This window comes from Polypterus senegalus, chromosome 13 (genome assembly GCF_016835505.1).
Source record: "Polypterus senegalus isolate Bchr_013 chromosome 13, ASM1683550v1, whole genome shotgun sequence".
In the NCBI taxonomy this organism is placed as follows: Eukaryota; Metazoa; Chordata; class Cladistia; order Polypteriformes; family Polypteridae; genus Polypterus; species Polypterus senegalus.
Window position 1 is genome coordinate 34,259,687 of NC_053166.1, and position 25,383 is coordinate 34,285,069.

The 25,383-nt window shown below is 40.5% G+C and overlaps 1 protein-coding gene across 1 annotated transcript in view; it reads left to right on the forward strand.

The window, feature by feature from the left end:
* ppargc1b (peroxisome proliferator-activated receptor gamma, coactivator 1 beta) overlaps positions 1 to 25,383 on the forward strand; it is a 198,261-nt gene that overhangs the window by 135,710 nt on the left and 37,168 nt on the right. Inside the window, exons 2-3 of the mRNA XM_039774709.1 lie at positions 16,170 to 16,352; positions 21,388 to 21,582. Of these exons, the coding sequence (XP_039630643.1) occupies positions 16,170 to 16,352; positions 21,388 to 21,582 (378 nt within the window). The remainder of the gene's footprint in view (positions 1 to 16,169; positions 16,353 to 21,387; positions 21,583 to 25,383) is intronic.

Consider the following 25,383-nt stretch of genomic DNA (forward strand, 5'->3'; position numbering starts at 1 on the left):
TTATGACACTCTCATCTCTTATAGCATGTGCCGAATGAGGATGTGCATTAGAGGTGTGCACTGGGACTGGGGTCCTGTGAGACTCAATGTAAAAGTCGTGGGTACAGAACTGTTTCCCAGTCACGTGAGAAACGCCTGATGACAAGCTGACTACATTTGCAGTAAATATCCAGTAAAAATACTGCTTTGAATATGATCAAAAACCATTAATTTTAAAATTATTCCATCCGGGTGTGTCGTTTCTGAGCACCAGATATTCACAGTGTATTGATATAATGGACCAGGCAGGAGGCAGTCAACACCGACCAGTACAGCAAAATAACAACGACATGGGAGTCAGATATTTGGAGCAGCCTTTCAATTGTTTTAGATTTAGATGGAAAGGAACTGAACTAAGTGAACTGTGTTTCATGTTCCAAAAACAAGACATGCTCCCTGCTAGCATTAAACAAGAAAAAAAAAATAAAGAATTGTGTTGGTCTCTGTAATTTTGTAGCTCGTACAGGCTTTGTGTGGCTTTCTTAGTTCTTTGCTGACACACCTACAAAATACAGTTTAAAGTAACACTCCTCTGTTAACAGATTTTAAATTACTTTTATCATTTTTTTTGACGGCATACACTAGAGAACAGTGCAGCAGATGGAAGCAGCCAGAGGATCTTTGGGAATGGGATTGAAGAGCAGTCCCACATACAGTACATGTCCAGTGTGCACTACAAACACACACGTGGAGCTGCACTGGCAGTCAGTGTCACTCCATAACTTTATGATCTTGTGTTGCTTATGGTGTGTATCATAAGTAACGAAGGACCCCTTCACTCCTGCTGCAGCCCAGCTTGGTGTAGGTGTCAACATTGTTAAATTAACTTTAAACCAAATACATTGGCATTTGGGGTATTTTATCAGTGAATTGGCCACTGGAGAACTGACAGATGTCGCAGATGAAGTTGTAGTCCTTCTTATTAAAGCTCTTGAGACCCCCAGTGATGTTACTCGTGTTACATACTCCACATTTCTGTTATTCAGTTGTTTGCTCAAAACATACACAACACGTGCATTTTTTGCTAAAATATTAATAGTTACTTCCAAAAAAATCAGAGTACCTCAAAAACTAGAAAGGCATTTCCTGTAATACAATGCTTTTGAATTGAAGACAGGACTCTTGACCAATCAATGAGGGGGAGAGGCATATCTTCAGATCAAAAAGCACAGTATTATGGGAATGCCTTTCCTGTTTATGATGAACTGTTAATAATATTTTAGCAAACAATTCTTTGATTTTGCATGTTTTGAACATGCAACGGGATAAGAGATGTGTGGACTATGTGAAACGAGTAACTTGAGATTTGTGTTTTTTTTTTTTCTTTTTTCCCATGGAGATTTTTCACATTTGTTGTTGTCCAGTGCTCGTCACCTTTGGGTTCTGTTGTATCATAACCCTTTTCTCTTGTTGTGCATGAAAATGGGAGATCAAACATTTTTCTTAGCTATGATAACACACTACATGTGGTAAGTAATATCCTAAAAAATACTATTTTTGTGTGAAGTGTTCCTTTAAGCTATAATACCATACAATTGTCTAAGCACACTTAATTCTTATCAGGCTTGTGGGGGTCTGGAGCCTATCCCAGCAAGCATAGGGCACTAGGCAGGATAAATCCCTGGACAGGGCACCAGTCCATCATAGGGGAACACACACACAGACACATACCCCCACATACACAACAGGCCCAATTTAGCATTGCCAGACCACCTAACCTGTGGGAGGAAACTGGCAGAAACCCCTGCAGCCTCAGGGAGATACAGGGTGGACCCAGGACGTGAACCTCGCTCCCCTTACTGCGAGGCAGCAGCACTAGCACTGCACCACTATGCCACCCTAATTTATAATAATGAAATATAAACTCAATTATGAGATAATCACAGTAAAAGTACATTATTATCAATGTAAGATTTGTTGGATGCAGACTTCCACACTTTTCATAAACATATATAAATATTTTCATATTTAAGTTTGCACTCATAATAATTTCAGTATCTAATCAGCTGTGGCTGTTGCCACCCTAAACACCTTCCAGCACTCCATATCTTACATGTCAGAGGGTGCCAGAAAGGTGCCCACTGACCTACTGCGCCCAAGTGGCTAGTCACCTCTCTCTGACCTGTTGACAGAATTCAAAAAGAAACGGTAATAAGAGCTTATGGCGGGAGGGTGGCCAGGGAATGCACATATCATGTGTCCCCTTTATTTATTCATCCCCTCTTGGCGTAAGCTGAATGTGGTCAAAATGGCTTCTCTGGCATTAGGCCCAGTGTCTTCTGTGACAAGTCGCTGGCTCCCAGGATTCAGGAGAAATATTAGCGGCAGCTCCCCAGAGAGCAGGCCTGCTCCCTCGGCTGAGAAAGCACACTGGCATTAAGCAGTCCCCTTACTTCTGATAGCCTTGTGCCGTGTCTCTGGCAAAATGGCACTATAATTAGGAAGTATTATAGCCTGAGACGGAAATTAGATTTGTGGAAAAGGATGCCTGGGAGGGGTGACACAATCACCTGTTACCTAATGCAGTGATTAACCTAATTTTGTTTGCAAATCCTCAGTGGAATACAGCAGATGGAAGGTTTGCTGGTCTCATACACTGGCTGTCACAAGTGTTGTCTTTGGTTTGAGTGGCAGCAAAAGACAATTTTGACAGATATATTTTTTCTTTCTATTAATTTGGTATCTTCTACAATTTAGGAGTGTTTATAGTATGCCTGCTATTTAGCTTGCAGGATTAATCCAAGATAGCCCCTGTATTGGCTTTGAATTTGTTCTCATACTGGCATGTGGACGGTCCTAATGGCCACAGATTTTTAAATTTAGTCCCCGTCTATGTCCCCCACTGAGTAATGTGCTTCACCTGCCTGTACTGCACTTGCAAGAATAATGCATATAAAAGCAGGTATACTAGAAGGAGCATGTAAAGCACTATAGAACGGTTTTTAAAGGTTATGCTTTAAGTTTGTGGCTTTATACAGTATTATTAGAGATAAAAACGTTATACTTTTTACTAAATGAACTGACGGAGCAAGGAGTTTCCACAAATATCTATCTGGTGTCCAACTTCAGGATCACGTAGATATTCTTTATCAAGAAGGACTGGTTTTGTTTTAAACAAAGCATAATGGAGAAATGATCATAGCAGAAGACAAAGTAACAATGGAAACCTCTTCATGTATCACCGCTTATTGTTCTTGGCCTTCCTTTACAGACAGAAACACATTGTAACAGGTTAAAAAAGCAAAGTGTGAACGGGGCTGTCTTGTCAGATGCGTTTAGATACAAACACAGGAAAGGGCCGATGTTAACTGTATGTTCTGAGGAGGCTTAGGTCCTTTAACATTTGTGCATATGTTCTAACTGTCTGTGGTCACAAGTGCGCCCCTTGATGCCGTGCTATATTGAGGCAGTAGCAGGAGAACAGGAGATGCCAACATAATTAACAATCCGGAATCCTGGCTCTATTCTGGGCACTAGCCTGGGACCTGTGGAGGCACCAGCAGCAGGAAGGATGAACAACGTCTCACACCCTCAGCTTGACATGCTGGTCATCCTGCTCAGTGCCTTCCTAACCAGCTATAGACAAGAGCTGCAAGATTACCGCATTTGTTTTATTTAGAATATTCTCACATGTCGTTAACTGTACCATCTTGGGTGTATTATGTGGTGGTGGTGTCTGTCTTGTAGTCAATAAAATGGTGGAGTGGTGGCTCTGAGGCTAGGGATCTGCACTGGCAATCGGAAGGTTGCCGGTTTAAATCCTGTAAATGCCAAAAGGGACTCTGCTCTGTTGGGCCCTTGAGCAAGGCCCTCAAACCTGCAATTGCTGAGCGCTTTGAGTAGTGAGAAAGCGCTATGTAAATGCAAAGAATTATTATTATTATTATTACCTATTATCTATCTGCAGTGGATTCAAAAAGCATTCAGACCCCTGCACTTCTGCAGACTTTATTGTGTTGTAGATTTCATTTTAAATGGATACTTTTGCCCATCAGTCTACACTCTGATACCTTTAATGCCAAATAGACATGTTTTTTGAAAGGCTCGCAAACGTATTAAAAATCAAAAACTGAAATCTCTCATTCATATAAGTATCCATCCATCCATCCATCCATCCTCTTCCGCTTATCCGAGATCGGGTCGCAGGGGCAGCAGCTTGAGCAGAGATGCCCAGACTTCCCTCTCCCCGGCCACTTCTTCTAGCTCTTCCAGGGGAATCCCAAGGCATTCCCAGGCCAGCCGAGAGACATAGTCCCTCCAGCGTGTCCTGGGTCTTCCCCGGGGCCTCCTCCCGGTTGGACGTGCCTGGAACACCTCATCAGGGAGGCGTCCAGGAGGCATCCTGATCAGATGCCCGAGCCACCTCATCTGACTCCTCTCGATGCGGAGTAGCAGCGGCTCTACTCTGAGCCATTCCGGATGATTGAATTTCTCACCCTATCTTTAAGGGAAAGCCTAGACACCCTGCGGAGGAAACTCATTTCAGCCGCTTGTATTCGCGATCTCGTTCTTTCGGTCACTACCCATAGCTCATGACCATAGGTGAGGGTAGGAGCGTAGATCGACTGGTAAATTGAGAGCTTTGCCTTACGGCTCAGCTCCTTTTTCAACACCAGAGACCAATGCAGAGCCCGCATTACTACAGACACCGCACCGATCCGCCTGTCGAGCTCACGCTCCATTCTTCCCTCACTCGTGAACAAGACCCCAAGATACTTGAACTCCTCCACTTGGGGCAGGATCTCGCTCTCAACCCTGAGAGGGCACTCCACCCTTTTCCGGCTGAGAACCATGGTCTCGGATTTGGAGGTGCTGATTTCCATCCCAGCCGCTTCACACTCAGCTGCGAACCGATTCAGAGAGAGCTGAAGATCACGGCCCGATGAAGCAAACAGGACATCATCATCTGCAAAAAGCAGTGATTCATATAAGTATTCAGACCCTTAATTCCGTACTTTGTAGAAGCCCCATTGGCAATTACACCTGCGAGTCATCTTTAGTAAGTCTTTACAAGCTTTGCACACCTGGATTTTTGCAGTTTATTCCATTCTTCTTGGCAGATCTTCTCAAGCTCCATTATATTACATGTCTCTCCACAGATGTTCTGTGAGGTTTAAGTCTGGGCTTTGGCATTCAAGGACAGTCATACGCTGGTCCTAGAGTCACTTCAGTGTTCTCTCGACTGCGTGCTTTGTATCATTGTCTTGCTGAAAGGTGAACCGTCACCCTAGTCTGAGGTTGCATGCACTCTGGAGCAGGTTTTCTTCAAGAACCCCTCAGCTTTTCGTTGCCTTTATCATTCCTTCAGTTCTGATACGTCTTCCTGTCCCTGCCTCTGAGAAGCACTATGCTTCATCCTATGGATGGTACTAGGCAGGAGAGTTGGAGTTCTGCCCAAAGAGTTCAGTTTTTTGTCTCATCAGATCATAGAATCTTTTCCCGTATTCTCTCTGATTCCTTTAAACTGTCAAATACCTTTTACTCAAGGGTGGCTTTTCCTCTCTACCATAAATGCCTGCTTGAAGTGCTGCTGACAGATTCTCCCATCTACAACATTTATTTATATAGCACATTTTCATACAAACAGTAGCTCAAAGTGCTTTACATATTAAAGAATAGAAAAATGAAAGACATAATTATAAAAAATAAATCAACATTAACATCGAATAAGAGTAAGGTTCAATGGCCAGGGGACAGAAAAACAAAAACTCCAGACGGCTGGAGAAAAAATAAAATCTGTAGGGATTCCAGACCATGAGACCGCCCAGTCCCCTCTGGGCATTCTACCTAACATAAATGAAACAGTCCTCTTTGGATTTAGGGTTCTCACGGAAGGGCTTGATGATGATGATGGTCACGTAGACTTCTTCCTTTTAATCCGTCCATCATTGTTGGAGCATCATGAAGCTTTGAGTAGGTGGAGGTGGCGCAGGCCACCACCACAAAGAAACCGGAAAAAGAAACAGAAAAGAGAGTAGGGGTCAGTACCGATTTTAGAGCCACCATGAATAGTTGTTATGATGAATTGAACATACAGAGTATCAGGATTAAGTTAAATTACGATTAAAATGAAGTTATAAAAGGCCATGTTAAAGTAATGTGTTTTCAGCAGTGTTTTAAAGTGCTCTACTGTATCAGCCTGGCGAATTCCTATTGGCAGGCTATTCCAGATGTTAGGTGCATAGCAGCAGAAGGCCGCCTCACCACTTCTTTTAAGTTTTGTTCTTGGAATTCTAAGGAGACACTCATTTGAGGATCTGAGGTTACGATTTGGAATATAAGGTGTCAGACATTCCGATATATAAGATGGGCGAGATTATTTAAGGCTTTATAAACCATAAGCAGAATTTTAAAGTCAATTCTGAATGACACAGGTAACCAGTGTAGTGACGCTAAGACTGGTGTGATGTGTTCTGATTTTCTTTTCCTAGTTAGGATTCTAGCAGCTGCATTCTGCACTAGTTGCAAACGATTTATATCTTTTTTGGGTAGTCCAGAGAGGAGTGCATTACAGTAATCTAGTCGACTGAAAACAAACGCGTGAACTAATTTCTCAGCATCTTTCAGTGATAAAGAGGTCTAACTTTACTTATGTTTCTTAAGTGAAAAATGCTGTCCTAATGATCTGATTAATATGTGATTTAAAATTCAGATTACAGTCAACAATCACCCCTAAGCTTTTTACCTCCGTCTTGACTTTTAATCCTAATGTATCCAGTTTATTTCTAATAGCCTCATTGTATCCATTATTGCTGATCACTAAAATTTCAGTTTTCTCTTTATTTAACTTGAGAAAATTACTATTCATCCATTCTGAGATACTAGTCAGACATTGTGTTAGTGAATCAATAGAATCGGGTCATCAGGTGCTATTGATAAGTACAGCTGTGTGTCATCAGCATAGCTGTGGTAGCTCACGTTGTGCCCTGAGATAATCTGACCTAACGGAAGCATGTAGATTGAGAATAACAGCGGACCCAGGATAGAGCCTTGTGGAACACCATATTGGATATCATGTGTCTTGAGTTGTAATTCCCACAACTAACAAAATATTTTCTCCCTGTCAGGTAGGATTCAAACCAATTTAAGACACTGCCAGAGAGGCCCACCCATTGACTAAGGCGATTTCTAAGAATGTTGTGATCAATGGTGTCAAATGCAGCACTCAGATCTAAGAGGATGAGAACAGATAAATGGCCTCTGTCTGCATTTACCCGCAAGTCATTTACTACTTTAACGAGTGCAGTTTCTGTGCTGTGATTTGTTCTAAAACCTGACTGAAATTTATCAAGAATAGCATGTTTATTGAGGTGGTCATTTAACTGCATAATGACTGCCTTCTCTAGAACTTTACTTAAGAAGGGCAAGTTAGAGATGGGTCTAAAATTTTCAAGAGCCGAGGGGTCAAGATTATGTTTCTTAAGTAGGGGTTTAACTACAGCAGTCTTAAGACAGTCTGGGAAGACCCCAGTATCTAGTGACAATTTACTATGTCAAGAACATTATCAATTAGCACGCCTGATACTTCTTTGAAAAACCTTGTTGGTATCGGGTCAAGGACGCAGGTGGAGGGTTTTAATTGAGATATTATTTTTTGTAAATCAGGTAAATCTATCCTAGTGAAAGAGTTTAATTTGTTTATAACAGGATGTTGGGGTTTAGGGGGATCCTTAGTGTTGGGGAGATATACTATGTTATTTCTAATATCATTAATTTTTTGATTGAAAAATACAGCGACAGCCTCACAGGTTTCACTGGAAGCACTTAGGAGGCATTCCTTTGAGCTACCTGGGTTTAGTAGGTGATCAATTGTTGAAAATAAGACTCTAGGATTACTAGCATTGTTATTTATAATATTAGAGAAATAGCAGCGTCTCTCAAGACGGACAGTGTGATTGTATTCTGTTATTTTGACTTTTAATATTTCGTGGTGGATAGTAAGTTTAGTCTTCCTCCATTGACGCTCAGCTCTACGGCATGTTCTCTTTAAATCAGACACTCTTTGGGTCTTCCATGGTATACCAATGCTAGAAGATTTTTTCACTGTCTTTTCAGGTGCAACTATGTCAACAGCAGCTCTCACTTTAGAATTAAATCTTTCCACCTTACTATTTACATTGTCCTCGCTATTATAGCTGGCACTATAAACGGACTGATTGCTTAAAATGTTTGTAAGTTTTAAAGCTGCTGCGAATCAAAGAAGCGTTTTTTAACAATATGCTTCTCATGAGTGTTTTTTATCATTATTTCTATATTAAAAAGTAGAAGAAAATGGTCTGATAGACCAATATCAATGATCTGTTTTATATCAACTTTCAGTCCTTTAGTAATCACTAAATCTCAGCAGAAGACTTTTTTAGTTCTGTTAGTTTGATTGTTGGGTTCTTGGTCACCTCATTGATCAAGGCCCTTATTCCCTGCTTACTCAGTTTTACTGAATGGCCAGCTCTAGAAAGAGACCTGCTGCTTCTAGACTTATGTTACACAAATATTGAAGCCACCGTGCTTATGAAAACATTCAAAGATTTAGAAATGATCTCATCCCTTGCCCTGACATACTGTATGCCACACCACAATTAGATTGTTGAGGTCTACAGAGAGTTCTTTGGACTTAATGGCCTGGTTTTTGTCCTGACATGCAGTGTGAATTGTGGACCTCATATATACAGGTGCACATGTGCCTTTCTAAATGATGTCCGTCCAATCAATTCAGTTTACCGCAGGTGGACCCCAGTCAAATTCTGGACACATCTCAAAAAGAACAGAAGGAAACAGGATACACCTGACCACAATGTGGAGTGTCACAGCAAAGTGTCTGAATACTTGAGTAAATGAGAGATTTCTGTTTTTAATGTTTAATAAATTTGCAAATCTTTATGAAAACATGTTTTCACTTTCTCGTCATGAGTTATTAAGTGATAATGGGCAAAAAAGGGCAAATTTATCCAATTAGAATGAAATCTACAACACAGTAAAGTGTGAAGAAAGTGAAGGGTTTCAATACTTTCTGAATGCTATCTGTCTGGCTGTCTTTACTTTTATGGTCCTGGTTTTATTATTTGCTGAGGTCTGTGCCACCTTGAAGTACCTTACAATTGTGTATAACACCTTTTTATTATAAAACAGTGTCCATTATTGCAGTTAAAGAAAAACTAAACACAACATAGAAAGACATAAAGCCAGCAAAACATATATCCATTATTTATTCTCTCTACACTTTTCATGAATAGTACTGTAAGGGAGGAACAGAACACATGTCAGTCAGTGGGGGACAACAAATCAGGGTATTAATAAGACATGGAGAAGTAAAGAACAGGTAAACGCAATGCATAAGAAACATTCAATTGGCATTGTGACAAAAATGAATTCTTCCATGCTTGTTTTGTGACTTAAGATGAGGCTGAAACACTTTCACACAAACTGTATCAGTGTGTGGTTTGGGAACACCCAAAGCCCATGATAGCAAGATTCTGCAGCATGAACTGAGGACAGCTGAGGGGATCATAGGTTCTCCCTGTCCTCGGTCCAGGACATTTTTCACACACTCTGTCTGTGTAGAACCTCCACCATTGTGGAAAACATCTCTCACCTGTCACACACCCTGTTTGACCTCCCGCTGTCAGGTAGAAGATACCGCAGCATTAGGACCAGCACAACCAGGTCTTGGAAAAGTTTCATTCCCCAGGCTTTCAGACTATAGAATTCCTACACGTCACCCAGCACCACAGCTATATAACATTCCCCCAGTTATGTACTGTCACTTTACCCTCTGCACTTTACTGTGGACATTGAGCATTGCTGAGCTTTGTAGTCCTGCGTTTTTTTTGTCCTCTTGCATTGTATTGTTGCACTGGCTTTGGTAATATTATGGTCTAGAACTGTAGGGTAGGGTGTTGTACCGTGTTAGCCTTTATGAATGTAGTGAGAAGTCAAGCAAAATGACACCTTTTATTGGCTAACTACAACCCCAAATCAGAAAAAGTTGGGACAGTGTGGAAAATGTGAATAAAAAAATAAAGCAGTGATTTACAAATTTCCCTTAACATTTATTTCATTGCAGACAGTATGAACACAAGATAATTCATGTTTTTTTTTGGTCAATGCCATTCAGGCTTGCAACACATTCCAAAAAAATTGGGATGGGGCAATTCAGGGGTAGTAATGAGGTATAATAACTAAATAATGATGTGATTTGAAACTGGTGATGTTAACAGGTGATTGCAGTCATGATTCGGTACAAAAGCAGCATCGAGGAAAGGCCTACTCCTTTAGGAGCAAAGATGGGCAGAGGATCGCCAGTCTGCCACCAAGTGCAGGCAAAAATCTTTGAAATGATGAAGAAAAACGTTTCTCAAAGACAGATAGGAAGAGATTTGGGCATTTCTCCCTCTACAGTGCATAACATAGTGAAAAGAATTAAGGGAATCTGCCTTCAAGACAAAGTCTTTTCCAGGGACGCCCGTGCTTATTTCAGCAAGACCATGCCAGACCACATACTGCGCGCATGACAAAGGCATGGCTGCGTAAACAGAGGGTGCGGATGCTTGACTGGCCTGCCTGCAGCCCTGATTTGTCTCCTATAGAGAATGTTTGGCGCATTTTGAAACGAAAAATGCGACAACGAAGACCCCGTGCTGTTGCGCACCTAAAACGTTGTTTGCAGGAAGAATGGGACAAACTAACACCTGCAACACTTAGTCACTTGATTTCTTCAATGCCTAAACGTCTTTTAAGTGTTGTTAAAAGACAGGGGAACTGTACAAAGTGGTAAATGCTGTACTGTCCCAACTCTTTTTGAAATGTATTGCAAGCCTGAATGGCAAGAATGGATATTTATTTACAAATCAAATGATGTTGACAAAAAAAACATTAATTATTTTGTGTTCATACTGTCTGCAATGAAATAAAATTTGAGGAGAATTTATAACTTGCTTTTTTCTTTTTTTTATTCACATTTTCCACACTGTCCCAAGTTTTTCTGATTTGGGGTTGTAGAAAGATTACAATATGCAAGCTTTCAAGGCAACTCAGGCCCCATCTTCAGGCAAGACGTAATGTTATGGTGTAAATGTAAATGTGTGTTGATCTGTCTGTGCACCTGTGACTGTAATGATCAAAATTTCTTTTAACCACATACTACGAATGGTGTGACCCTGACAGTAGAAATATGCAATGTTGGTCTATGTGTAATGCTGTTTCTATATAATATTGCGTCTAAGAGTAAAAAAAAAAGCCACTAGATCAGACTGTAAAAGACGGAAGAGAACTCGCTTGTTGTTGTTTTTAATGTAAGTGTATAATTATGTCATCTTATCAGACATAGCAATCCAAAAAATTTTAGGAATGTGCAACTCCTCTTCAGAATGTCGTCCTTGAAGTGTGAGACCGTAGTAATGTTTTTAAATCTGGTTTTCCCAGGCCAGTAGTACTAATGACATTTCCCAGACTCCCAGAGATTGAGAGAATAACAATAAGCTAGACAGCAAATGATAGGCACAATGGGAATAATTTGCATCGCACAAGCACTTAAAGACATCTCTTGAACAAATTATGCTGGAGATCTTCCTGTTCTCATTCCAGGTGAACCGTTCAGCAGAAGTTATTTGCAGATGTCTAGCTGTTATTTTATTATGGAGACTGTTATATCACAATGTCACCCAATGTTAAGCCTGTGTACTTTGTGCAAAGAGCAGACATGTGATCTGCTTTTGGCCACTTAGTGACCCGGTGTTGTGATTGAACCTGAAACATTGAAGATCCAGTCCAGTGCCCACTGCCTCAGTGTCTTTATTTGGCATGAACTGCTTGGAATGTTAGATAATTGTGAGGAGACCCTAAGTGTTTTACCACACTGTGCTTCACTAAGCTTCAAAAGCATATAACAGACTTTCTCTTTCTGTTCACACAGCATTGAGAACGCAGAGTTCCTTTTTGTAAATTTGTGGATTAACAGCACCAATAATTTGAAGAGGTGTATTTTTTACAGGGCATAATCTATGGTGTTTTTGAAATTGAGAATTTCATAGCTGCTTCAGTGTTGTAAGAGATGTCTGCCAAACTATAGCTGATGAAGACTCAACATCTGAAATGCTGCATTTCTGACTCGTTTCTCGAGCATAAAATGGTTGTTCATGTATATTCAATACGATACCCAGCATTCCAGTGTTATCTTGAGTTGTGTGCCTGTGTTCACTTGCAGTAAGATTGCAGTGTCAAAATATAGTTTTGTATTATTAAACATGCAATAGTTAATGTTTAGTTATGTGAACAAAAGAATTAACACCTAGATACTAAAAGTGAGAAGGTACCTGCATTTCTAAATTCAAAAACAAAATGTTTAAAATGGGATCAGATGATCTTGACATGAATTTGAGGCAGAAGTCAAGCAGTAAATTCTGACAGCTGCCTCCTCATCCTCCCCAGGTCTACTTAGCAGCTGCTTAGTACCTGCTCACAGTTACCAAGAGGTCCCATTGTACTTTATAAGCTTTCCATTCATCCATTATCCAACGTGCTACATCCCAACTACAAGGTCACGGGGGTCTACTGGAACCAATCCCAACCAACACAGGGCATAAGGCAGGAAACAAACCCCGGGCAGGGCACCAGCCCACCGCATTTATAGGCTTTCCAATTCTTTAATCATGTACGAATCACTTTAATCATTTTTATTTTGTTTCATCCCTTCCTCCTAGAGCACAATTTCAGTTTATATGTAAAACAATCAAGGACATCACTAGAAATGAATTATTCAGTACATACTTTTGCAATAAACAAACATCTCCATAAAGCATCGATCAAGTCTCCTGACCTTTGGAGTGGTGTAGATATAAGAGTGTGATATATGATTGATACAGGGTGGTCATTAGATGTGGGTGGTTGAATTGCCATGGACTCTCACCTCAAAGCATCTCACTTGAAAGATTAGGACTGTGGTAAGCTGCCAGTGGTCAGCCATGATCCTGCAATGTCTGGCACTGAAGCGGTCTGCTTACAGTGTGAGCTAATAGGAGAAACTCCTTTAGTCAGCTGCACAGACACTGTTTCTGAGCGCTGCGAGCGGTGTGCTTCCTGGTGGCATCAATTGATCTGTCTCTCTGTCAGCCTCTACCTTTTCTGTACGGCACTGCCACTACAACCCACCTGTCCGCCGTGCAAATCCCATCCCCGTCGCCAAGTGAATTGCAGTGGACTCGCACCATGAAGTATCTCAGTTTTAAATTGCTGGTGGTCAGATGTGAACCTGCAGTGTTCGGTTCCGTAGTGGTCTCCATGATAATACTATTAATCAGCTGAGAAGAGACTGTTTCTGAACACTGTGAGCAGTGCACTTCCTGGTGATATCAGCTGATTTCTCTGGTAGCCCCCATTTCTTTTGCTCAGCATCGGTTCTCTAGTCATATACCAAATTTTACTTTATACTAATGATATTCTTTCATTTATACCTATAGACAGTAGCCTGGTCTGCCTTTGTTTTGGGTGCATTGATTTGAAGATAAATTCTTTGTTGTTATGCTAAGAACATATGGTCTTCACATGGAAGTTTGGAAAGTAGCTTGGGTATGTGCAGCACTTTAAACCTTCCGACAGGAGGCTTTGAGAGTATGCTGCTGGTTAGAAAGGAGGTTACAATTTTAGAATTTGCCAGCCAAGCCATGTTATGAGCAAGAGATTAAGCTGATGAAGAGAATCGGGAGTGCTTTCCTCATCAGATTCGATTACTTAGAAAGATCTGCACCTCCTTTTGGGACATCATTTCTTAAGAGAGAAGAACCTGCTGAGTGCCTGGCTTTACTAATTACTTTTGGTGTGATGTTGTACATGCATTTCATTTGTTTCAGTATCGTCCATGGCTTCAGTGCTACAGAGCAAGGAAAAAAGACTGGAAAGATAGCCAGGGCCAAACTCTATGTTACTGCACTTCACAAAACAACGAGAGTACTCTGTTTATTTGGTATTAAAATGGTGATAATTTCTTCCACTGACCTTTGAAGCTCATGTCACTGCCTGCATGTGTCATGACCAATCCAGGCCTAGATGTTCTCCTGTCTGTAATATACAATTCCAGGCATATGTCAGCAGAACAGAAGCAAACAATAAATCAGGTGACCTTGGATTAAGCATTCAATACAGTCAGTAATCTTTCAGTGTGTGCACAGCTTTATCTTTACATTTTCACTCATGGTCAAACTAAATAACTTTATATAAATAAATTCATGACACTATGATGATGAATATGAAAGATTTTGTCATTTTGTGTTTCATAAATCCACTCTGGCTTGGCTTTATGTAAAAAGCCCAGTTAGAGCCCTCACATCCTAAACAAGCTTTACTCTCATTTGTCCCGAATCAGATAACAGATATTGTAAGAACATGCAAGATAATAGCATATATGTATTTTTGGTTACTATAGCAAACTAATTGCGATTTCAGTTGTTGGAGGGAAAAAATATTTATTTTAAATAAATAAAGTGTATTTTCCAGCTCACAAAAAATAAATTTTGTGTTTAAGTAATATTACTGTCATTGGTCATAAACGGTTTGTTATATTTTTTAGGACATATAGCCTGCTACACTAGTAAAATAGATTTAGCAATAGAATCTATGTATATAAAATGGTAATGTCTGTCCATCTGTCGCGCATCTCCACTAAACTCCACCTATCCCGTCCTCATCACCAAGTGAATTGCTGTGGTCTTGTTATCTTAGTTCAGACATATGTGTAGTGGTGAACTGCCAGTGGTGAACACAGAGAAATGCATGTGCTCGTCAAAAGCGTCAAGTGCGGAATACAAAATGTAGGAACGACAAACACAGAGAAATGCATGTGCTCGTCAGAATTGTCAAGTGCGGGATACAGAAGGAAGTGGGAGTTCTTACGTATGTAAACAACTGGCGGAGAGATTACTGTTTGATGTGTAACTACAGTTGTCACATATCCTGCTCCCCAATGTGAAAGGCCCCTTACTTTACTGTCTTCAAACAACATGCTTAGCTTTAAAGTGGCTTTAACACTTAAAAATCCACAGCGACGATCGAGGACATCATCAAATAGTTGCAACTTCTGACCATATGAAAGTATTGCTTTTACATCCTAACATTAACGTTTCTTTGAAGACCACTACTTAGCAAGTATACATCAGTGATGTGAACAATGTCATCCTGTATTTTTTTGTGTGTTTTGTCAAAATAGATAGGTTTGATTGTCAAATACTTGCAGAATCCACAACATTTATTTATATAGCACATTTTCATACAAAAAGTAGCTCAAAGTGCTTTACATAATGAAGAATAGAAAAATAAAAGACACAGTAAGAGAAATAAAATAAGTCAACATTAGTTAACATAGAATAAGACTAAGGTCCGATGGCCAGGGTGGACAGAAAAAACAAAAAAAAAACTCTAGACAGCTGGAGAAAAAAGAAAAAAAAAAATCTGACCATATACAGGCATTGCATTTACATCCTTAGATCAATGCTTATTTGAATCAGGAAAGTGAGCTCACCAATGTGATCACCGTGATGCTGTACAGTATGTTTCAAAGGTGAAAACAAAAAGAATGTGTTACCAACGTGGAAAATTTCAGCTTGCTTTATATGAACTATTTTTTTGCAGAACCGTACTTGTTTCCTTTGTATTTAGTAAAATTCCAAAGTCTTGAGTCATACATAGAAGCCATTTTGATGAAGTCTGTTATTTGCTTTTGCCCGGCAAGTGCTTCACTATAACCCAAACTGTGATGGCATCTCTGGTCTAATAGTCTGTTACTGTCATTACAAGGCGCTCAGCTGTAGCCTATGGTTCTTTATTAATATTTTGAAATCATTCATTTTGAGTTAGTTGGTATTATGTGCTGCTTTGACTTTGCTCCCTTTATTTTTATTCCATATCGGTGCCATGTTTTTTTACAAATGCCATTTTTAGTTTCTTCTAGTATGTTTTATGAAGCATTGCATTATTTGTTATGAAGCAAAATGATGTTGTGCCACTCTATAAACTGAAATGCAAACTGCAGCAGTGACTGAAAATGTGCATCTCACAGCAGACAGCAATGCCTCCTGTGCCACAAGCATCTTCTTACCTGAACACAATGACCCATCTGCATATTTTGCTTTTTCTTTTTCCTGCAGTATGGAGAGGAGGTGGGCGGAGAACACTTGGACACAGATTTCCCAGAAATTGACCTGTCACAGTTAGAGTCGAGTGATTTTGATTCTGTTAACTGTCTTGGAGAACTGCAGTGGTGCAGTGACCAGTCCGAAATTTCCACGGCTGCCAGCCATTATCCCAAGACCGATTCAGAGCTTTTTGAGGTAAGCAATGTGTGACAGAAACCTACATCTCTTTATGGAGGAGAACTATTATGATTTTTTTTTTTAACATGATTGCTCTTGTTTTTAGTTATTTTTGAATGGGTATAATGTTAGAGTAAAGCCCATATTTTGTTTGCTCCATTTGCTGAAATCCTTTTTATAAATTGACACATAAGTTGAATTATTGTTTTTTGCAAAACTATAAGGTTTGTTTTGTATCCCATTTTCCATTTCTTTGATTCTACAGGCTTTTGGCTAAACAGCAGGCCAAAAAGAATCCCAGGATGTTTTGAGTTATTATAGGATCATCGGAATAGAAATAGAAACTTTTATTTCTTTGTCTTCTTTTTGCCTGGGGTCATCCCTGTGTTGCTGTTCTCCTGATGTTTCACAGTAAAACCATAATGTTTGTTTATTAATTTATGAAAGAAATCATTGGTAAATCATTATCTAATGGAGTTCTAATAATGCACAGAAAATATGCTGTGGTAATCACTCAATTGCATGCAGATTTAACAAGTTTATTTTATATTGGTAGTTGTATCCTTCTACACACAGTCTCATTGTTGAAACATTTGCTTTAGTAATAGCATAATTTATTTTTATTTGGGAATAACACTGTAAGGGAGATTTGGCTTCCCTTTTCTTTGTTGCTGCCATGAATTTATTTCTGACTCACATGCATTTAACTTATAATTCTGTGTGATGGATGGCAGCCGGTGCCATTACCTGACCGGGACACTTCCGTGATGGAAGGACAGGGGAGATGACTTATGAAGGGTGTTATCTCTGCCAGTCCCTGTGGGGTGCAACAGCCCCTCGGAGTCCCACAAGGCTATATGGGACTTGGTATTGGTCGTCTCTGCCCTGTTGGGTTCCGGGGATGCCAACAGAGGGAGCTGCAGTGCCCTACTTTGGGCTTCTTTCACACCTCCCTAATGAGCCACCTAGAATACTCTAGGGTGTGGTGGAAGCCCAAAGTAGGTCACTGCAGCTCCCCCTGGTGGCATCCCCGGAACCCAACAAGGCTCAGCTGACCAATACCAAGTCCCATATAGCCATATAGAGAGGGGCAGCTGCACATAGAATTTTGGGGGAGACAGCACTCTTCAAAAGTCATCTCTCCTGTCTTTCCATTATGGAGGTGTCCTGTCCAGGTAACGGCGCCGGCCACCATCCGTCACAATTGTATTTGTGTTTTTGGTGTTTTGTCGTCTTTATCCAGAGATCATTCTTACCTTGACTTGTTTGTTCATTCTCATATACTTTTTATTGTGATCCGCACAAAATGAGAGGCAACAAAGTATTTTGAAATGTAATGTAATTAGAATATAGTTCCCTTTTATTTGTTTCTTTCCTCATCTACCAAGTCTATACACGACCTTGGGTTGGAGATCAATGACCAGCTATCTTCCACCGATCATGTTGCTGTGGTCTGTTGGTCTTGCATATTCATACTTCACGATCAGCCTGTAGCTGACAGAGTATGCAGTACAATGCCTTGTACAGGCGTTGGTCTTGTCACCACTGGTCTTCTCTAAGTCTCTGCTGGCAGGAGTACCGGCATGTGCTGCAGAAAATTCAAAATGCAGCAGCACATCTGATGTCCAATCAGCCAAGGCTGGCACATGTCACTCTTCTCAAATTTGTGATGCTTCCCTACAGAGTAGTCAGTGGACCAGCACCTATGTATATGGAGTCTCTTCTGAGATTCAGTGGTCCTACTCACCCACTCAGGTCTGTGATGAATGGTCCATGGCGAAGGGCATGTTTGTAAATAAATAATCACACCTGAAAGTCCAGGCACAGTGTGTGTGGGTAAGACGGCACCGCTCTGAGGTTGATTGTGTTAGCTTGGCTGATCACGCACAAATGTGCAAAAGTGAGCAGATTGCTCAGATGCCGCATTCACAGCTCGGACTGTGCGAAGGTTTGCACCTGCGCCCAGTCAGGCCAATTAGGCAAGATAAAAGGAGCCTGCAGGGGAGAAAAGAGAAACTGAATAGACAGAGAGATGGAGGTTAAAGACTGGGGAGAAGAAAGACAGGGAGAAGAGTGGAGGCTGGCAGCCAGGAGGAGAGCACTTAGGGGACTGTAGGGCTGACACTGAGGAGGGCCACTCCAGCTAAGCTAACCGGCCCGATGTTTGTAGGGGCTCCCGCATAAGTCTGAGGAAAGGCAGTGGGAGACGAAGGGAGAGACTCTCAGCTTATTTTGAGATCCCTACTGGGAGCCGTGGACAGTAGTGACCCAATCCTAGGAGAAAAGGTTGGCTGTACCAGTCAGTAGGATGCCCCCTCTGCTGCAAAGCCTGTGCAGGGTAAGCAGAGGAGACTTCGGTTTTAAAGGGATGCACCATGCACTGCATGTTTAGAATGTTTTCTGCTGTGGAATTTCAACCTTGTTTTAATGGATTATTTATTTGATGGATTATAACCTCCACAATCACTTGGACTTTTATTGGATTATATACCATATATACCTGTGTTTAAGTTCTCCCTTGGATAAGTCGGGGCTTGATTTTACAGTATCACTTCTGGTATTTTCTAATGTCGGTTGTATAAGTTGTATAAGTCGAAGGTAGAAAACTGTTATGTTATGCTAACGCCCACCTGAGAGAGTAACCATGGAGCACACAGCCTTTATTTTCTATGTGGGTGCGGCAATGTTTTGTGTCAGCGTGCGCGCCTAACTCTCCCTCTCGCTCTATTGTGTCCACGTGACCACACGGTAATACCCAAACTATTCTGAAGCGACGTTTGCACTGATTTGTGTTTTTTGTATCTCATGCACCTTTATCGTAAGAGCATCCCTTACCTACGATGAAGCATCCGATCAGAAGAAAATATGCAGCTTGTTTTAAATCAAAAGTCGTTGAAGTGGTGAAAGAAATTGGTAACTGTGCTGCTGCAATAAAATTTGATGTGTCTGAGAAACTGATGTGAGATTGGAGGAGGCCAGAAGATGTAAAATGATCGATCTGGATGAAACAGGGAGAGTGGTGCATGGCACCAAATCTCAATCCAGACTCTTTTCTGTGTACATCATTGCTGATGGTATGAGCTGGCCCCCTCCATTCGAAATTCTGACTTCCCTTAATGTGCTCAAGGAGCGTTTCAGGAATTTCTTGTTTGTTGAATTTCTGTCTAACTCATATTACGTTTTTTATTAATCTAAGAACTGTTACTTGTTTGCATTTTGTTCACAGCTGTTCACTTGTGATGATCAATTTTATAACCTTGTCCTGTAACGCTTGTTCCTAAATAGCCCCCCGGGTTGGTGTTTGCTTGATTATGTTGACCTTCTTTGTAAATCACTTTAGATTCAAGTGGCTGTTAAGCAAATAAACATTAAAGTAAATCTGTCTTTTGAAATTCTTTATAGTTGCTTCAATGTCAATAGCAGTATTTTATTATTCTATCTCCTTGTCTTAAGCAATTGAAAAATTCTACTGAGCTGTTGTGATTAGCTTGTTACTATCATCTTCCTTGGCTAACTAATACAAGTGTGTAGCATTTCCACTCACAGACCCAAGGAAGCTCCTGTATCTACATGAAATTCATGAAGTGCAGATATTACATTAATCTTTGAATTTGTGGACCTGCATTTTGAAGAAAAAAAAAAAACTCCATAATTTTTGACGTAGTCGCTTTAATGAGTTAATCTGATAAATTGTCTTTTGCTGGATTAGGACATGTGCTCTTATTCTTCACCAATTTACAGTAAAATGGATCTGGGGCTTGGTCACATATTTCTTGTTTCATCTTGGTGTTCTGAAAATTTGATGTTACATTTATGAGTTTGTTTGTATGTTGTTATTGAGCAAATTAAAGTAAAACTGGTAACAATCGTGTCACAAAGATAGAAACTGTCCTGGGTCTTGTCTACGTAACACTTGAGTCAGACGTCAGGTCTCTGCTGTTATGCCCCACTCATACTGGCTCTTCCTTCAGGCTGACAGAGGGTCAGTGGTTATTGGCAATGCCAGAAAGCTGATTTGGAGCTCGCAGAGGAGATCATATTCTATTCCGAACTGAAAGATTTACTTTATACAATTGCATTTTCATTTTACACCTGTTGTTAAATTTATTTTCTATTAAATCAATGACTGCCAGCAACTAAAAGCAAACCTGGTAAGATCTATCAAAAACTAGTTTTAATTTAAAAAGAGATTCATAGAGACCAAGCATGGTGTTGAATAACTCTTTAAGTTTAGTGTGAGTTTTCCTATACAGACCTACCATGACAGACCCTGGTCATAGTTTTCTATTTGTTTAGAAATAACACTCTCATACTCGCCTAATGTAATGCAGGCTCTCATGCGGCCAGAGCCAATTCCAGCAGCGCTGAGCTCAGGGCAGGAGAGACGGATACCCCCACACTGACCGCTTGTAAAATGTTTGTAAATGCAGCTTCAAGCCTGTCCCTTGCATTTTTCAGAAATGCCATTTCCCTTCATTTTTATGAAGGACATGCCCCTTTTATGGGGCCAAATTCCCCCACTTTTCTAGAGAACACCCCACACCTTCACCTGTCTTCTGTGAGACAAGAGTGCATGGCAGCATTGAGTGTTACACTTCAGCTCACGCCTTGAAAGCACGAGAACTGCTGTCACAAGTTCTGCAAATGGCATTTCATGAGATGAATCAACATGGCGATCTCTATCCAGTTTTTGTGGTAAAAACTGAGACATATTGTTTCCTGAGAGCATAGCAGCACTGCTCTTTAAAAATCTATGTGCAGCTAATTATTCTGTTTGTAAGATTTAGAAATCAAAAGTTGATACCATTGATTGATTTAGGTGGGTAAGCAGGCATCGGTCAGTCTCGAGAGAGACTATGGAGTTGAACGAGGTGTTCAGGTTCTGTTATGACGTAGCAGCCCTGTGCAAGAATGTTTTAAAGATGGTTCAAACTCCTTTGAAGAATTGCTTAAATTTCAACCTAATGACGTTCTTGCAAAAGATTAATATTCTCAGGCCTGATTTGGAAAATTATTTGATCTCTTTTCTTTTTGTTGTATCTTCTCCTTACAGATAGATGATGATAATGCAGCTCTGCTGGCTGCCCTCACAGAAAGTCTGGACGAGATGGCTGAGGTGGATGAGGTGGGGGGGTCGTCTGTGTTCCCCTCATTGAGTGAGGGGTCTGAGGGGGATGACGAGGAACCCCCCTCAGAAAATGATCCTTTTCCTTCCCCCCCCAGCCCAGAGACAGAAGACCCGTCTCTAGTAAGAACCCTTCCTTCCTGTTTAAGGTGGATTTGGATGGGCCTCTGACTACCCCACAGCATGGGTATGATAGGCAACAAAGGTCTGAATTTTTCTCATTTTGAGCTTTTTGTTTCTCAATAGCTACCATTTTAACAGACCCCTTCTTTCAGGCTTGTTGATCTGTGCTCCTGCTGAAATAATAACACTGCAGTGAGCTGCCTTGACAATGAGCTCCTGATGGAAAGTTTCTTTAGCGGGTGTCTCCATGCAGTTATGTAGTAACTTCAGTTTGGACAATTTGAGTGTGGAGTGGAGAGGAAGTCCTAGAGTTGGTGTCATTTTTGTTTAAGCCTTCATGTGATAACCTTGGGAGGGTTTTCATGTGGTGCAGGTCTCTCTGACGTGGGTAGTGGTTTGTTAAGTTATGACATACAGTAATCACATCAGAGAGTAGTTTGTTTGTTGCATGACGGCCTCACTTTCCTGTACATACCCGACTCCTGTTCTGCCACTAAAAAGTCCTTTAGTCTATTCCTGCTGGTTTGAAGATCTCTTCTCAAACATTTCCTTAGTATATTTGAAACCCGGCAGCTAGGATTGTAACCGATGGTTTGCTTTTGATGGCCTGTGTCTGCCTCCCAGCTTGAAGGGTTTCAAATGATCTTTTGAAGAAACAACAGCATCGAAGCCGACTTGAAGAGCACCAGCATTAAACAGAGACCTGTCAGAGGTGATGCATTGTTCAGATAAACACTTCAAGAGAAAATTTATGAAATACAATAAACCCAACAAAGCAAGGCCCCAGAGACCCAGCAAAAAAGTGTTGAGCCCTCCATTTCCATGCCTAGGTCATGAGATACACGCACCACTCGCTTAGCCACACTTGTTTCTGAGCAGGCAGCTACCGCTGCTTTGTGTGGAATTTATAAAGAGTTCTGAGGCCTTCTGTGGCTGGTGATGGATTAGCTGTCGGCTGCACAGCTCAGAATTCAGAGCAAGCTCTTCAAGATCAGTCACAAACCTAGCTTCAGAAACCCATCCTTAAAAAAATGTGCCACTGCACCAACGGCTATTTATTTTTTTCTTTTCTGATTCTTCCAATTTTCTAATTTGAGATGTGTTTGCTTATTTTATGATACGACTATTTCAATGTTTGGCATAGGCATACATTTGATTGATAACCTGGCTGCTTATTTATGGCAGGTGCAATGAATAGAAAACTTAGAAATTAAGATTGCAGTCAGAGTCTCAGCGGCGTGTTCATAATTGGATAAAACTCACAGTCTGCCACTAGGCAACCATAGATTACAGTTGTTACTGTGCCTCTGCAGAGTGATAGGTGATATAGCGCCTTGTACAGGAATCTAAGGCGCCGCAGCCTTCTATAGCCCTTGTGGGGTCAGAATAGACTCTTTAGATGGTGGCCTTTGGGGCTTCCTTGTAGAAACATATTATTAGGAACATGTATATTTATTATATACAGTAGGCATACATTTTACATTTTGAGAGAATAAAAATGGGAATTCAACCAGAGTTTAAATACATGTATTCTGAAATGTTTTAATAATGATATACTTACAGAATTATCTTTATACAAATTATCAGTATGATATTAAAATTATTTCTATAATTATTGTTTTACAGAACTATAGTGAATATATTATTTATCCCTGAAGTATGCTTATGTACCACCTGAGAGTTAAGCAAGTTTATGGGGCAGCATAATTTAAATAGATGTACTTGGCAGAATGGCAGCTACTAAACCAAAGTTAAAACCCATCCACCAATCCATCTATTTCATGATTCTATTGCTTCTGTTACAGGACTTGGCAGCCCTGGGTACAAGGCAGACCAGAGCTAGTTGGAATGCCAGTCCATCACAGGGCACACACTCATACACACACACTGAGCCAGTCTAGAATCTCCAGTTAAACCAATCAACATGTCTTTGGGGTATGCTTGTAATCCAAAGTATCCATGCTGTGTTATCTAATGTTAAGGAACTGTTAGTGACTAACACAGTGAGTAAGTCAAAGTGCCTACTGTGCCCATCTGGTAACCTGAGACACTGGCAATGTGTGCATATGGTATCCAGTGGTTGCATTTCCTTTAGACAGACAGACAGATGATTAGGAAAGGCACTATAAGGTAGATAGATTGATTGATTTTTTACAGAAGCCCCATGAATACAGTAAATAAATAAATTTTACAACAACAAGCCATACCAGAATAACTAAAACAAAAGAAAAATGTCTGACTTGGCTAGGATAAGGATAAAAAGAGCAGTGAGGCATCATAGCATCATACTATACTTTCTTAGAAGGTTGGCGTCCTTCAACATCTGCAATAAGATGCTGCAGATGTTCTACCAGACGGTTGTGGCGAGTGCCCTCTTCTACGCGGCGGTGTGCTGGGGAGGCAGCATAAAGATGAAAGACGCCTCACACCTGGACAAACTTGTTAGAAGGCAGGCTCTATTGTAGGAGTAAAGCTGGACAGTTTAACATCTGTGGCAGAGCGGCGGGCATTAAGCAAACTCCTGTCAATCATGAAGAATCCACTGCAGCCACTGAACAGTGTCATCTCCTGACAGAGGAGTAGCTTCAGTGACAGACTTTTGTCACCGTCCTGCTCCACTGACAGACTGAGGAGATCGTTCCTCCTCCACACTATGCGACTCTTCAATTCCACCCATGGGAGAAAATGCGAACATTACTCAAAGTTATTGTCTGCTTTTACATGCATTTTTATTACTATTTAATTTAATATTGTTTTTTGTATCAGTATACTGCTGCTGGATTATGTGAATTTCCCCTTGGGGTTAATAATCTATCTATCTATCTATCTATCTATCTATCTATCTATCTATCTATCTATCTATCTATCTATCTATCTATCTATCTATCTATCTATCTATCTATCTATCTATCTATCTATCTATCTATCTATCTATCTATCTATCTATCTATCTATCTATCTATCTATCTATCTATCTATCTATCTATCTATCTATCTATCTATCTATCATACTGCCATAGATATGAAGGAGGCCCAGTTGTGGTTCTTGACACACTTCTTGCTGAATAATTAATTGGCTGAAGTCCTCAACGCTAGTGTGTCAGAAAGAGAACGTACAACATTTTTCATAATGACCATCAGTTTTGTCTTCATTCTCTGCTCCACTACAACCACAAGCAGGTCGACAGTGGACCCCATAACTGAGCCTGCCTTTATAACAAGCAGCCACTGGCCAGCCTGAGTCCTGAAGACGGGTCTTTGGAGTTGTGAAGCAAGAGATGGTACCCTTAGAGGGTAGTCTTACCTATTACATTAAAAACAAAACTAAGAGTGTTTCTATTAGCTAGTCTCATAGGGCCAGATGTGGATCTTAAATGAGAACAAACATCTGGGGACAACCCATTCAAACCTTTGTAGTAAATAATGTTGACATCTGCCACTATAATGGCTCTGCACACAAGATTTCTCCCTAAAACCCTTTCCCTGATTTACACCAGTCCGTGCATTTTAACTGCTAGAGTTTGTTGTGTCCCATTTCTCCTCATGTATTAGACAACTACATACAATCAGTATGTAAAGATTGAAAGAGAGCAAAAAAAAAAAACCTCAACAAAAGATGTGACTCTAATAAAAAATGAAAAGGTACAATTACTGTTATCCATTCAAGAGCTCAGTAGCACAACGTAACTGAAGCTTGCTTAAGTTGTGTGCATTGAGTTGCTGCCGTGTGACTTACTGATTAGATATTTGCATTAACCTGATAACGTGGCTGGTGAGTGTTTATGTAAAATTCTGGTTTGC